This window comes from Vulpes vulpes, chromosome 3 (genome assembly GCF_048418805.1).
Source record: "Vulpes vulpes isolate BD-2025 chromosome 3, VulVul3, whole genome shotgun sequence".
Taxonomy (NCBI): Eukaryota; Metazoa; Chordata; class Mammalia; order Carnivora; family Canidae; genus Vulpes; species Vulpes vulpes.
This window is the reverse complement of record NC_132782.1, coordinates 102764537-102776951: the sequence shown is the minus strand read 5'-3', so window position 1 is coordinate 102776951 and position 12415 is coordinate 102764537. Positions and strand designations below refer to the sequence as shown.

The window sequence follows — 12415 nt, the reverse complement described above, 5'->3', positions numbered from 1 at the left end:
GGATATGTTGTGTTTTCTTATTACCATCTAGTTAAAGATATTTTCTGATGTCTTCTCTGATGACTTGCGTGGCCCAGGGGTCATTTTGAAACGTGTTTGCTTAAGAAGTGCAGTGGAGCCCATCCGGGTGGTGGCCGTGCGCGAGGTTGTTATTTTCTGGACCTTATCTTACCTAAAACATTTCGTAACTCATAATTACTTCCTAAGATAAAGCAACTCATGCTCGCTCTAGAAGCTCCGTGTGGCTCTTCTGCCCTCAGGTCACCACGTACTTGAACTGGCTGGTTCGCATGTCGTCCGAGATGGAGACCAACATTGTGGCCGTGGAGAGGCTGAAGGAGTATTCAGAAACGGAGAAAGAGGTAAAGCCAGCCCCCGGCCTGACCTCTCCTGACCTCTTCACCGTGACTTAGCCCGGACAGTCCGCTGAGCCACAGCCTGCGTGCCTCCCACAGGCAACCTCTATTCAACAAGAATTGTCTTCTGTTACTTGTCACATATGTGTATGAGGGCTTCTGTTATGGAAAATGAGACACTAGCTTCCCCTTTAAGTTTAAAAATTAATTTACCAGTGAGTTGATTCAAAGCACTGAAAGTCACTAACAAGAGAATCAGTATGTGGATGTTGGTGGGGAATTGGCCAAAGTTTGGGGAACCCTGCAGTTATTCAACGGAAGTCCCCATTTTATAGGTGGAACAAAGGGCGGCCTAGGGAGGGACAGTGGCTGATCCAAGGTCACACGTGGTCAGAATGGCTGGGAGTAGGACCCAAGTGTCCAGACTTCAGTGGCCCATTGTCCTTAGAACTGCCTTTTTCTGCTTGCACACCACCCCCAACAGCAGTGGTAGTGACCATCATGGCGATCATGGTTAATGCCTGGAGAGACGGTACTGGTAATGATAGGGACACATATTGTGCCCTCGGAGGGGTGTCAGGCCCTGTACTACACATCTGACATGGAGTACTTCGTACAACCTCTCCGTAGCCTCGTAATTCTCATTCTATCACGATCCCATTTTACAGATGAGGAAACTGAGACACAGGGTTAAGTTACTTGCCCGAGATTACATGGCTGGCAAATAGCAGGTCTGTACGGTTACCACTGGCACGCTGCCTCCCCAGAAAGTGCCCCTTGGGGATGAGAGCAGGGCCCTGCTCCAGCTGTCTGGAGGCATCTGCAGAGGTGAGCGGTGCCCTGTCCTTAACACTCAGGCTCTAACTCACTCCTGGGAACCAGGTCCCATGTCATTGGAGGGTGTTGATCAGAATGGTGCGAGCGCCCCCTGTGGAGATAAATATGTATTACACCAGGGGTCTTCCCAGGGCATTGATTTTATTTTTTTACAATAGCTTTTTTTTTTTTAAAAAGATTTTATTTATTTATTCATTAGAGAGAGAGAGAGAGAGGCAGAGACACAGGCAGAGGGAGAAGCAGGCCCCATGCAGGGAGCCCAAGGTGGGACTCCATCCCATGTCTCCAGGATCACGCCCTGGGCTGAAGGTGGCACTAAACTGCTGAGCCACCTGGGCTGCCCACAATAGCTTTTTTTTTTTTTTATAATAAATTTATTTTTTATTGGTGTTCAATTTGCCAACATACAGAATAACACCCAGTGCTCATCCCATTAAGTGGCCCTCTCAGTGCCCATCACCCAGTCACCCCCACCGCCCACCCTCCTCCCCTTCCACCACCCCTAGTTCGTTTCCCAGAGTTAGGAGTCTTCTTGTTCTGTCTCCCTTTCTGATATTTCCTACCCATTTCTTCTCCCTTCCCTTCTATTCCCTTTCACTATTATTTATATTCCCCAAATGAATGAGACCATATAATGTTTGCACAATAGCTTTTAAGATCAATTTCTCACGCCATGCAGTTCATCATCTGAAGTATGAAATTAATTTTCTCTAAAGTGCCTTGTTTTTATTTCTTTTGATTTTTTAGTTTTATGTTTTTAGAATAAGAATATGCTTGAAAAATACCAAAGAAAGTAAAGATCATCCAGGATCTTACCACCATAAAAATACATATTTGTGTGTGAATATAGTTATTAGTTAACATAATATTTATGTTAACATATATTTTCATAGTTCGAAAGTTCCACCCACTTCTCTTCCAGGGCCCCCTATGTTTGTAGAGCTTATCCCCTTCATTTATACACATAAATTTATGAAAGGAAAGTATGCTTGTTGTAAAAAATAGTAATAATCTAACAAGTTTATGGAGAAGAAAGGATGAAAGTTCCCTTTCATTGTCGTCTCCATTTCTCAGTTTCCCCCAAGCTAGCCCCAAGGCTGGCCCAGAGCACACCCAGTTGTAGCACTCAGGAGGTATTGAACTGAACTAAGAAGCTCTTCAGAACTAAGGGCTGTGTGACCCTGGACCCTGGGCAGGTTACTTACCCTCTCTGTGTCGATTTCCTCATGTGTAAGGACCCCACTCATGGAGTTGTAGTGAGGACTAAATGAGGTCATGTGACCCTGATCTTTAAAAGCATCAGCCTTTGCTTTTACAGTTGCCCTCTACTCCACACGTAGAAGGCAACACCATTCAGAGTAACACCTCTGCCCTCGTGTCTGTGCAGAGAAGACCACTCATTCATTGATTCGGTCCGTGAATATTCACGGAGTCCCTCCTGTGTGCTGTCGGCCCCGGAGGGTGGCAGCGAACAGTGAATGAACCTGTCCTCATAGAGGGGACATTCCGGGGGCATGGGTGACAGGAATAAGCAAATAAAAGCATACCTCAAATGCAGGGAGCTGCCACATGGTCTGAAGGAGAATGAAGCAAGGAGGGGATAGAGGGCCCAGAGCACAGGGGTGGTATGAATGGCCCTGAGATGTGCAGCATGTGAGGGAGCATGCCCAGAGGGGAGTTTGGGGAAAAGCCTTCCATGCAGTGTGTGCAAAGGCCCAGGGGCGGGGTGTGCAGGTGCATCTGAGGAACAGTGCAGCCATGGGGGGGGAGCAGAGTGAGCCAGAGGGAGGACGATGACGTCACAGGGGTTGTGCAGCCACAACCTGTAGCCTTGAGGCTCCAGAGACGGACTTAAAATCTTTTACCCTGTCTCTCCCCCCCCACACTCCTCCTCATCACAGGCTCCCTGGCAAATCCAGGAGATGGCTCCACCCAGCACCTGGCCTCAGGTGGGCCGAGTGGAATTCCGGGACTACGGCCTCCGCTACCGAGAAAACCTGGACTTGGTTCTCAAGCACATCAACATCACCATCAACGGAGGGGAAAAGGTGGGTGCGCCTTGTTCCCCCAACCATTGACAGCGGGACATAGCTTGCAACCAGGTGCATCGTTTCTCCAGTTTATCACAGTCTGATTCCGTGGGGTGGGTTGGCCTTATCTAGGAGGGGCTTGTGGAAGTAGAAGCTGCTAGAGTGTCCCAGGTGCCTTGCATATTGTTAGCAGGGAGCCAGATGAGGCCCGGAGGTATGTTTTGAAAAAAATCTGAATACAGGGATGCCTGGGTGGCTCAGCGGTTTTGCATCTGCCTTTGACTCAGGGTGTGATCCTGGAGTCCCATGGATGGACTCCCATGTCGGGCTTCCTGCATGGAGCCTGCTTCTCTCTCTGCCTGTGTCTGTGCCTCTCTCTCTCTCTCTCTCTCTCTCTCTCTCTCTCTCATAAATAAATATTTAGAAAAAAATCTTAATACATTGCAAATATTGAAAAATCAAGTGTGTCTTATACAAAAATCCATTTCCTGCTTTTTTTTTTTTCTTTTTTTTTGAGAACACGTGTACAGGCAGGTGGTAGGGGAAAGGGCAAAGGGAGAGAGAAATCTTAAGTGTGGAGCCTGATGTGGGGCTCAGTCACATGACCCTGAGATTATGACCTGAGCCGAAATCAAGAATTGGATGCCTCACCGACTGAGCCACCCAGGTGCCCCAACTTCCTGCGTTTCTTGCAGAAAATCTAGCAACACTGGGCTTACACTCCCTGCCTGGTTTCTTTCTAGACAAGACGAGAGCCTCCCAGCTCACCTGGTCCCTCCCTGTTTCACTTACGTGCCTACTGGGCTCCTGTAGGCATTTGAGTTCCTCACACCTAGAATAGAAAGATGCCATCGTCACCGCGAGGGATAGCTCAGTGAACATGTGAGATTGTCAGAATTTTGGAACATACCCCTAGTCCCAAGCTGTTCCTGGAAGACATCCTTGGCCTGAGACCCTTAGAGCCTCCTTAGGAATCAGAGGAAAGGTCTTCCCAGCCATCTGCCAGAGGACAGTGTTTCTTTCATCTCTGAACATAGGCATTTTTTTTTAAAGATTTTTAAAAATTTATTTATGATAGAGAGGCAGAGACACTGGCAGAGGGATAAGCAGGCTCCATGCCGGGAGCCCGATGCGGGACTCGATCCCGGGACTCCAGGATCACACCCTAGGCCAAAGGCAGGCGCTAAACTGCTGAGCCACCCAGGGATCCCCTGAACATAGGCATTTGCTAAAATGCCTTCTACCTCAAGGCTCAGAATGTTTCATTCCCATTAGATAATTTCTCTAAGTGAACAAGGGGAAAAACAGAGTGGGTGGTGATCTTTATGGCTCACTTTCCATTGTGAGTCTCTGCTGTTTGACATTTCGGTTAGAGGCTGGAGGAAGCCTGCCTTTCAAGAGCCCGGATGAGAAGGGAAGGGTTGTAATTGGATGTCAGGAATGTCAGTTGTTGGCCACTGAACACGGAGCGCTGTTTCCTCAAGAGAGGATGAGTGGAGGGATGCCTGGGTGGCTCAGTGGTTGAGAGTCTGCCTTCAGCTCAGGACATGATCCTGGAATCCTGGGATCCAGTCCTGCATCGGGCTCCTTACATGGAGCTTCTCCCTCTGCCTGTGTCTCTGCCTCCCTCTCTGTGTCTCTCGTGAATAAATAAATAAAAATCTAAAAAAATTAGCAAGAGAGGATGAATGGAGACCAGGTCCTATCCATAAGTTCTTGTTGCTCATGCAGCCAGGATGGAGGGAGGAGGTGTGCAGGGGGATCTACTTGAATCTTTGAGATACTTCCACAGCTCGGGATGGGAAGCTCACCGTCAGAGGGTTGAAAAACAGTATGAGGAAAACACCTGACTTATTACTATTACCTAGAGACGAAAATAGGGCTTTATGGAAAATCCCTTCTGCTCAGCCGAGCCCTGTCCCTTTAGGAGGTCTGTACTAACCTATCAAGAGGGCTGATTACCATTAGTTCTAAAAAGAGCTGGCACAGAGAAGGAAGTCCTTCTTGACCGTTGGCCAGCACGGCCCCTGAAGGAGTGTCCCTGGGAAGCTGTTGGTGGGGAAGGCTGTGGTGGGCGCTGGGTTGACCAGATGACTTAACTGCTTTAGGGCAGACACTGGGGACAGACGGGAGGTGACACCCGGATAGCAGCATTCCCACCTCACCCTGGGCCCTTCCTGTCACACAGGTGGGCATCGTAGGGCGGACGGGAGCTGGGAAGTCATCCCTGACCCTGGGCTTGTTTCGGATCAATGAGTCTGCCGAGGGGGAGATCATTATCGACGATATCAATATTGCCAAGATCGGCCTGCATGACCTGCGCGTCAAGATCACCATCATCCCGCAGGTGGGGTCTGGGCGCAACGGGGGCATGAGTGGGGCATACGGAGAGCCATGTATGCATGTTTTTGGGACAAATGTGAATGTATTCCTACTTTGTTATTTTTTTTCCTAGTTTGTTATTTTCATTGAAATGATACTGTCGCTTTGCCACTGAATCTCCTCTTAGTGTATAAATAATAGTGGAAATTAACTGGGTATCCTTCTTTTACTCCTCCTGGCTCCACTCAGGACAAAAGTAAGCCTCTCAAGAGCCAGGCAAGAAATACGAATCTTCTAGATTGATTCCTGTAGGGGGCGATTCCCTAATGAGTTGCCTTGTCATGTTATTTTTCCTAAAATTTCTTCTAAGACTCTTCCTTTGAAGGCAGGGAACAAGGAGGAATCCCTAGTACTCTATGCCAAGGAATTACCCATGCTGCTTCCACCTTCCAGAAGCTTCTGTGTACTGGAGGCTCTGGGAAGTTTTGCCAAAAGAAATCTATTTTATTACAGTTACCCCAGGATTTTTCCGAACCTTTCCTCCCCCCTCATTACTCATATCTCCAGAAATAGTGATTCCAAGGAACCCTGGAATCCTGTCTTGAACAATTCTGGCTAGAACTTTGCACGTCCTCCCTGTTCACCCTGTGCGCATCCAGCCTGACGTGAGCCTCACCTGCCGTCTTCTCCCCGAACAGGACCCTGTTTTGTTCTCGGGTTCGCTCCGCATGAACCTGGACCCGTTCAGCCAGTACTCAGACGAAGAAGTCTGGACGTCCCTGGAGCTGGCTCACCTGAAGGACTTCGTGTCAGGCCTTCCCGATAAGCTGAACCAAGAGTGTGCAGAAGGCGGAGAGAACCTGAGGTAGGCAGGGGTGTGAGGCCCTGATCGGGCCTCCTGGGCTCCACCTCCGTCCAGGTGTTGAACAGTTCTGTCCTTTTGGGTGTGTCCGGCCTGGATTTGAGTCCATCCAGCTCTGCCATGGATGAGCCGTTTTCTCTTAACCCCTTGGAGCCTTGATTTCAGCGTGGGTAAGATGGGTTTCAGCCCAGGCCCGTTGTACCGTGGGGTGTAGCCAGGATGGCCAGTGTGGTTCCTTTCTCACACTGGGTTTAGTTGGTTCAGAGTGATTGTTAGTTGTTCGACTATTGAAAGGCTTCTGTATCGGTCAGTAAATAGCACGTCTCTGAGCCCTCTGAGTCTCCACCCACTGCCTCGGGGAACCTGAGTCCTGCTCCAGTGTCATTAATGCCTTACCCATCCCGGTGACAACCAGCCACCAAACCTCGGATGTGTTCAGCTGCTGCAGCATGTGGGGCTCTGCTGTTCTTGGCTCCCATGTGTGGCTGGGGGTCCACTGGGGCAGTTATGGTTGGCTTCACAGGCGCCACCTCCTCCAGCGGCCCAGCCCAGCCACGGTGTCATGGTGATAGCACAGGGGCACGCGTGAGCAAGCCCTGGCGTGCATTCCCTCTGCGAGCCTCCACTGGCCTTATGTTTGCCACCATCCCATTGACCAAAGCAAGACCCATGACCAAGTCCCGAGTCAACTGGGAAGGGACGGGAATGGGGCCATTTAGTGCTTGGCCACACCACCCATGTCAAACTGGTCAGTTAGTTTGGATATCCACTCCGAGCCCTGTTTGCAACACGATTTGAGCCCAATTCTAGCTCATCAGCAGGAATGTCCCGAGCAGTCAGTGACACGTGCCAGGGGCGCAGGCGTGGGGAGGGTGGCAAGTATCAGGGCCCTCCTGGTCTCAGCGACACCACGTGTCCCCCGTCCCTTCTTGCAGTGCAGGCCTGGGCTTGGGGGCAGGGATGGTGTTGACCCTCTGTCTCCTGGTCTAGTGTTGGGCAGCGCCAGCTCGTGTGCCTGGCCCGGGCTCTGCTGAGGAAGACCAAGATCCTCGTGTTGGACGAGGCCACGGCGGCCGTAGACCTAGAAACCGATGACCTCATTCAGTCTACCATCCGGACGCAGTTTGATGACTGCACCGTCCTCACCATCGCGCACCGCCTCAACACCATCATGGACTACACGAGGTGAGGCTCCTGGCACTGGAGGCCTCCTGGCCAGGGGATGGCCCCGTTCACTCAGCGCCGTCCTGTGTCTGGTGACAGCCCTCTTTCCCCTGGGCACTGCCGGCATCACTGCATCATTTGTTCAGTCAACACATGTGTGGAGTGCCTCTCACTTCCCGGCCCTGTTGTAGGCGCTGGGGACTCAGGAGGGGGGTAGCAGATAAGGAGCCTGCCTGTGAGACCTTCTGGGTCAGGTGGGGGCTGGGTGTGGAGACAGACAATAAACACTGGGAAGGTACTAGAAAAAGAGAGCCAGTCCTGGGGGTGAGCATCACAGGACTTTGACTTTGAGCAGGAGGGCTCGAGGATGGCAGCCAGCTGGAAGGCTACTGCAGCAGTCCAACAGTCCTAGCAGAAGATGTTGGGGGCCTGACCCAAAGCCAGGGATTCGTTTGGGTGGTTCTTGGGGGCACAAGGTGCCCACCCCCTTCCCTGTTGCTCATGTCTGTGTCTCCTCCTCTTGCAGGGTGATCGTCCTGGACAAGGGAGAGATCCGAGAGTGCGGCCAACCCTCCGAACTCCTACAGCAGAGAGGTCTCTTCTACAGCATGGCCAAAGATGCTGGCCTGGTGTGAGCCCCGGAGCTGGTGCGTCCTGTCAGAATTGCAGGGCCGACCTGCCAGCATCCAAGAATGACACAGTGAGGCACTATCCTTGCAAACCTAAGCCTCCTATATACTGAAACCAAAAATTAAAAAAACCAACCAACCCCAAAAACCAAAACATGCAAAGTAGCCACCATCTGGCCCCCAAGCTGGAATTGGCCGTGAAGCAGAAGAGACCCAGGTACAGCCCACCCAAAGTGCTCCCCAGCCTTGCCTCCATTGCCGTTCTCACGCCCCTGGGAAGGCACACTCGTGCTCCTGGTGCTCTGCAAGGAGGTTTTGGCAGACAGACTGCCAGAGAAATTGGTTTCATAAGATATGCTAGTGACCAAATCCAGCCAACTGCCTCAGATCTCTCCAGCCAAAGTCGACGGTTCTGTCTTTGAGGAGCTCCGCGGCCCCCGGCGGCTGTCCCCATACCTCTCGCGTCCTCGTCTGGCTCCACCAGAGTCCTTCATCTCCCGGGGGCTGCAGATGGGAGGTGAGGGGCCTGGGAAGACCCCTCTTACCTCGGGCAGTACCCCGAGGGCCAAGGACCCTCTCCTCTCCCACCATCTGGTCTTCCAGGCATTCAGATGCTAGGAACCCACGGCCCAGCCCTGCGCCATCAGTACTTGCCTCCCAGGCCAGGGGCAGCCTCCACGTCCACCGACGCCTTGCAGACGGGACTCAGTGGGACCCCTGGGCCATCCGGACCTGGAGCTCTGGGCCCCGGAGATCATCTCAGGGCCGACTCCCCAGCCCGGCCGGCCGTTCAGATCCTCCTCCACTCGTCTTGCTTTCTTCCCTCCCTCTTCTACCCATCGCTGCAATGGCTTTACTGCTCTAGGCCCAGAGAGAAGGTCAGCCGCTGGTCAGGAAGCGGTCAAGGCCGCGAGCACCCCATACGTGCTGGAAAGAGCCCTGCCGAGCCTCCTCCGCGCGTTTAGATTTCTTCTCTCGCCCTTGGCATCTGGGTGGCTTGAAGGATGGCGGTGTGGAGAACTGACCTTGCGTTACCGAGTCTCTTCCACGACAAGGAAAGGACCCATTCACGAAGATCAGTGATCGCTTTTTCTTTCTTTCTTTTTTTTTTTTTTTTTTGTTTTTATGGCTTTTTTGTTTTTAAGCGCTGCTCCAGGAGAACAACAATCTCAAGACTGTAGCTTCTTGGGAGGGAAGCATTGGTTGAGGAGCAGCATTCCCAGGGAGTAGCCGCATCAGCCGGCAGGCAATAGATGGGTGGTCCCTGTGTTCCTGGAAGAAGATGGAGAAGCAGAGTCCTTCGATGCCCGTCCTGTAGGTCTCTCAGAGACCAGAGAGAGACCCAAGACACAGAGGAAGGTCACTGCTGCTCCAAGATGCATAATTGCTGACTTCAAACCCAGAGAGGCAACTTTCTTCTTTTAGGTGGAAATACATATTTATTTTTTTGTAAGTTATACCATTCTTTCACATTAGATAAACCAAGTTTTTCTTGGGGATCTTTTTCTAATGACTTACACTGGAAACATGAACATTTGCAAATAATTTACAGTAAAAAAAAATATTTTGTTTCTTACTGAACGGTGGTTCTGTATTCTTTGGGGCGTTAGTGGCATTGCCATGTCCTTCAGAGGTCAGGACGGGGTGACCTCTTGCCTGCTTCCTGTTCTTTGTCTGTGGCAAACCCGTTGTCTCCAGTGGGAGCTCCCATCCAGGACTGGGACGTGAAAGCTGAAGCAGCAGGTGGGGTTTAGTGGGGTGTGGGCATGGCACAGCAGACAGAGCCTGGGCTTGACCCTGCCTGCCCTTGTGGTTTGCTGGCCTTTGACCCTCGGTAAGTCGCTTGACATCTGTGCCTCAGATGCCTGGTCTAGAAAATGGGGCTGCTCATACCTGCCCCATGGGATTGTTGGGGTGATGAGCAGTGATGTGTTTGTGGTACATGACCTTGGTGATCTAGAACATGAACCAGGCAAAGTCCCCTGTGGCCAAAATTACTCTAGAGAATCCCCCTATGTTAGGATAGGCCAGGCTGCGCTGAGGTCCCAAATTAGCCCTAAACTCTTAGGAGATGAACACAAGGGTTTATTTCTGACTCATGTATTTTTTGATGGGCGTCCCATGCCCCTCTAGGATCCCCTGCCTTTCCTGCAGCAATGGAGAGATGCAGATTGTGCTGGTCTCACAGCCTCCCCTCCTAGGGGCTGGCTTCCAGAGATGAGCACCACGGGGGGAGGGGAAAGTGTGGAGGACGCACACCCAGGGCCGAGGTGCCCCAAACCAGAAGCGACACATGTCAGATCCACTCAGACCGTTGGCCACAATCAGCCACGTGGCCCCGACCTCAAAGGAAGCTGGGAAATGCAGGGCTGCGTAGGGAAGAGCGCTAGGTGCGTAGGGACCCTGTGGTCGCTTTATATGGTTTCTGAGCTGCCGCTAGCTGGGAAGGGAGGCTGGCCTGCTAGGTTTCTGATTTTGAACTGGGGAGTCTGGATAGAGAAGAATTGCCTGTGTTTGGGGAGCACGCCTTTCCTGCGGCACCCTGCCACCACGTGCCAAGTAAATGCACCGAAGGAGTGTCTGGGCACTGGCGGTCTCACAGCATTGCTGCCCCCCCGTTAGGGACTGGGCTGTGGAAGCGCCCCGTGAAGACGAGCTGGTCGGGTGGTTCCTGTCCGAATGCCAGTATTTGGACGTGCAAGTGGGGGCTTGGTTTTAGATGTGCGGTCTCAGGTCAGGTCCTACACGGGTTTCCAGGTGTATGACCTGGTGTGTGCCTGGGGGGCCTGGGTTAGAGCTCACTCCCCTTCTGGAAGGGGAGGCCACATGCAGTGTTAACCCTGAAGAGGGGGGAGCCCGAAGCACCGAGGTTGGGGCTGGAGCACCTGCTCCCCTGCTCATCCAGGTAAGTGCTTTAGTACCATGGAAGCAGGGGGCACCTCCTGTGTGCCAGACCCTAGGCTCAGTGCCAGCCTTGCTCACATGGGAACGGGTCCCCAGGCCAGAGGGGAGTGGGGATTCACGTGACGCTCCCCATGTGGGTCCTGCAGCACATTCCAGCAGAGCACTAAGAATCTGACCACTTCTCTGCCATCTGGTTACCGCCATGCTGGCCCCTCCCTTGTGTCCCTAGGACAGCCACCCCACCTCAGCCACTGCCCAGCTTCCGCCCTGGCCACCCCTACCTCCAGTACAGTCTGTGCTCCACCCGGGAGCCATAGTGAGCCGGCAAAAACACGACAGAGTGGGCGGCCACTCCATCACCCCCGTCACATGGTCCCCATCTCTGGTGGCAGCCAGCTCCCCACCACAACCTGGCTTCCCGCGACCTCTCTGCCCTCAGCTCCCCTCTGGCCACCTTGCAGGCCTCTCCAGCCACAAGCCCCTCTGCTATTTGGGTGTGCTGGCCACTGTCTCCACTCTGTCTTCCCTCTTCCCCAGATGTCAGCATGGCTGGTGCCTTCCCTATTTCTCTTACAGTGGCAGCTCCATGAGAGCAAGGGCTTTGTTCCTTAACAAATCCCACCGGATGGGCACACAGTTTGCGTCCATTGACTGGATTCCCTGAGCCAGGACCGAGCCCTCTGTGCAGGGCCCTGGGCCAGTGTGAAGTCATCGGGGCCTCTAGAACATGCCTTTCAGCTGTGCTTGCTTCGTTGGTACAAGTTGGGATCATTGTGTCCACCTGGCCAGGTGGGTGTGAGGATGGGAGCAGACCCAGGTAAAGCACCCGGTGCCATGCCTGGCCCTCAGGACACTGTCATACATGGTGATGGCTTTCGCTCATTCATTTGTCCATCCATCCCCATATCCATCCATCTATCTATGTAATTGTCATTTATTGAACACTCGTGTGTGCTGTGCATCGTGCCAGGTGCTGGGAGACACGGTGAACATGTGGACAAATTCCTGGCTTCAAGAAGGAAGTGAGCCCCTTGTTTCCCTTGTGGTGGGACACCAGGGTGGAATCCAGCTGTCGGTGAGCTGATGTTCTAGAGCTTAAGTGTGCACAAGGCAGCGTGGTACAATGGTTAGGACGTGGGCTCGGGATCAGGCCACCTGGGTCCAGATCCCTACTTAGGCCCTGTCTGCATTTCCTCCTCTATAAACGGGGCCTCATCAAAGCATCCCGGCAAGGGGATAACCATGGAACATTCCTCCTCCCATCTTAAGGATTCAGGGACAGGCCATGGCGGGCATTGGGGCAGGGCTTGG

General features: G+C 52.5%; 1 protein-coding gene across 2 annotated transcripts in view; it reads left to right on the top strand.

Moving 5' to 3' along the window:
- ABCC1 (ATP binding cassette subfamily C member 1 (ABCC1 blood group)) overlaps positions 1 to 9781 on the top strand; it is a 141811-nt gene extending 132030 nt beyond the window's left edge. For both annotated transcript variants that reach the window (XM_072753779.1, XM_072753778.1), the window contains 6 exons: positions 261 to 362; positions 3095 to 3241; positions 5412 to 5570; positions 6244 to 6410; positions 7398 to 7592; positions 8098 to 9781. In XM_072753779.1, the coding sequence (XP_072609880.1) occupies positions 261 to 362; positions 3095 to 3241; positions 5412 to 5570; positions 6244 to 6410; positions 7398 to 7592; positions 8098 to 8206 (879 nt within the window). In that variant the 3' untranslated portion in view covers positions 8207 to 9781. The remainder of the gene's footprint in view (positions 1 to 260; positions 363 to 3094; positions 3242 to 5411; positions 5571 to 6243; positions 6411 to 7397; positions 7593 to 8097) is intronic.
- Positions 9782 to 12415: the final 2634 nt, after the last annotated feature.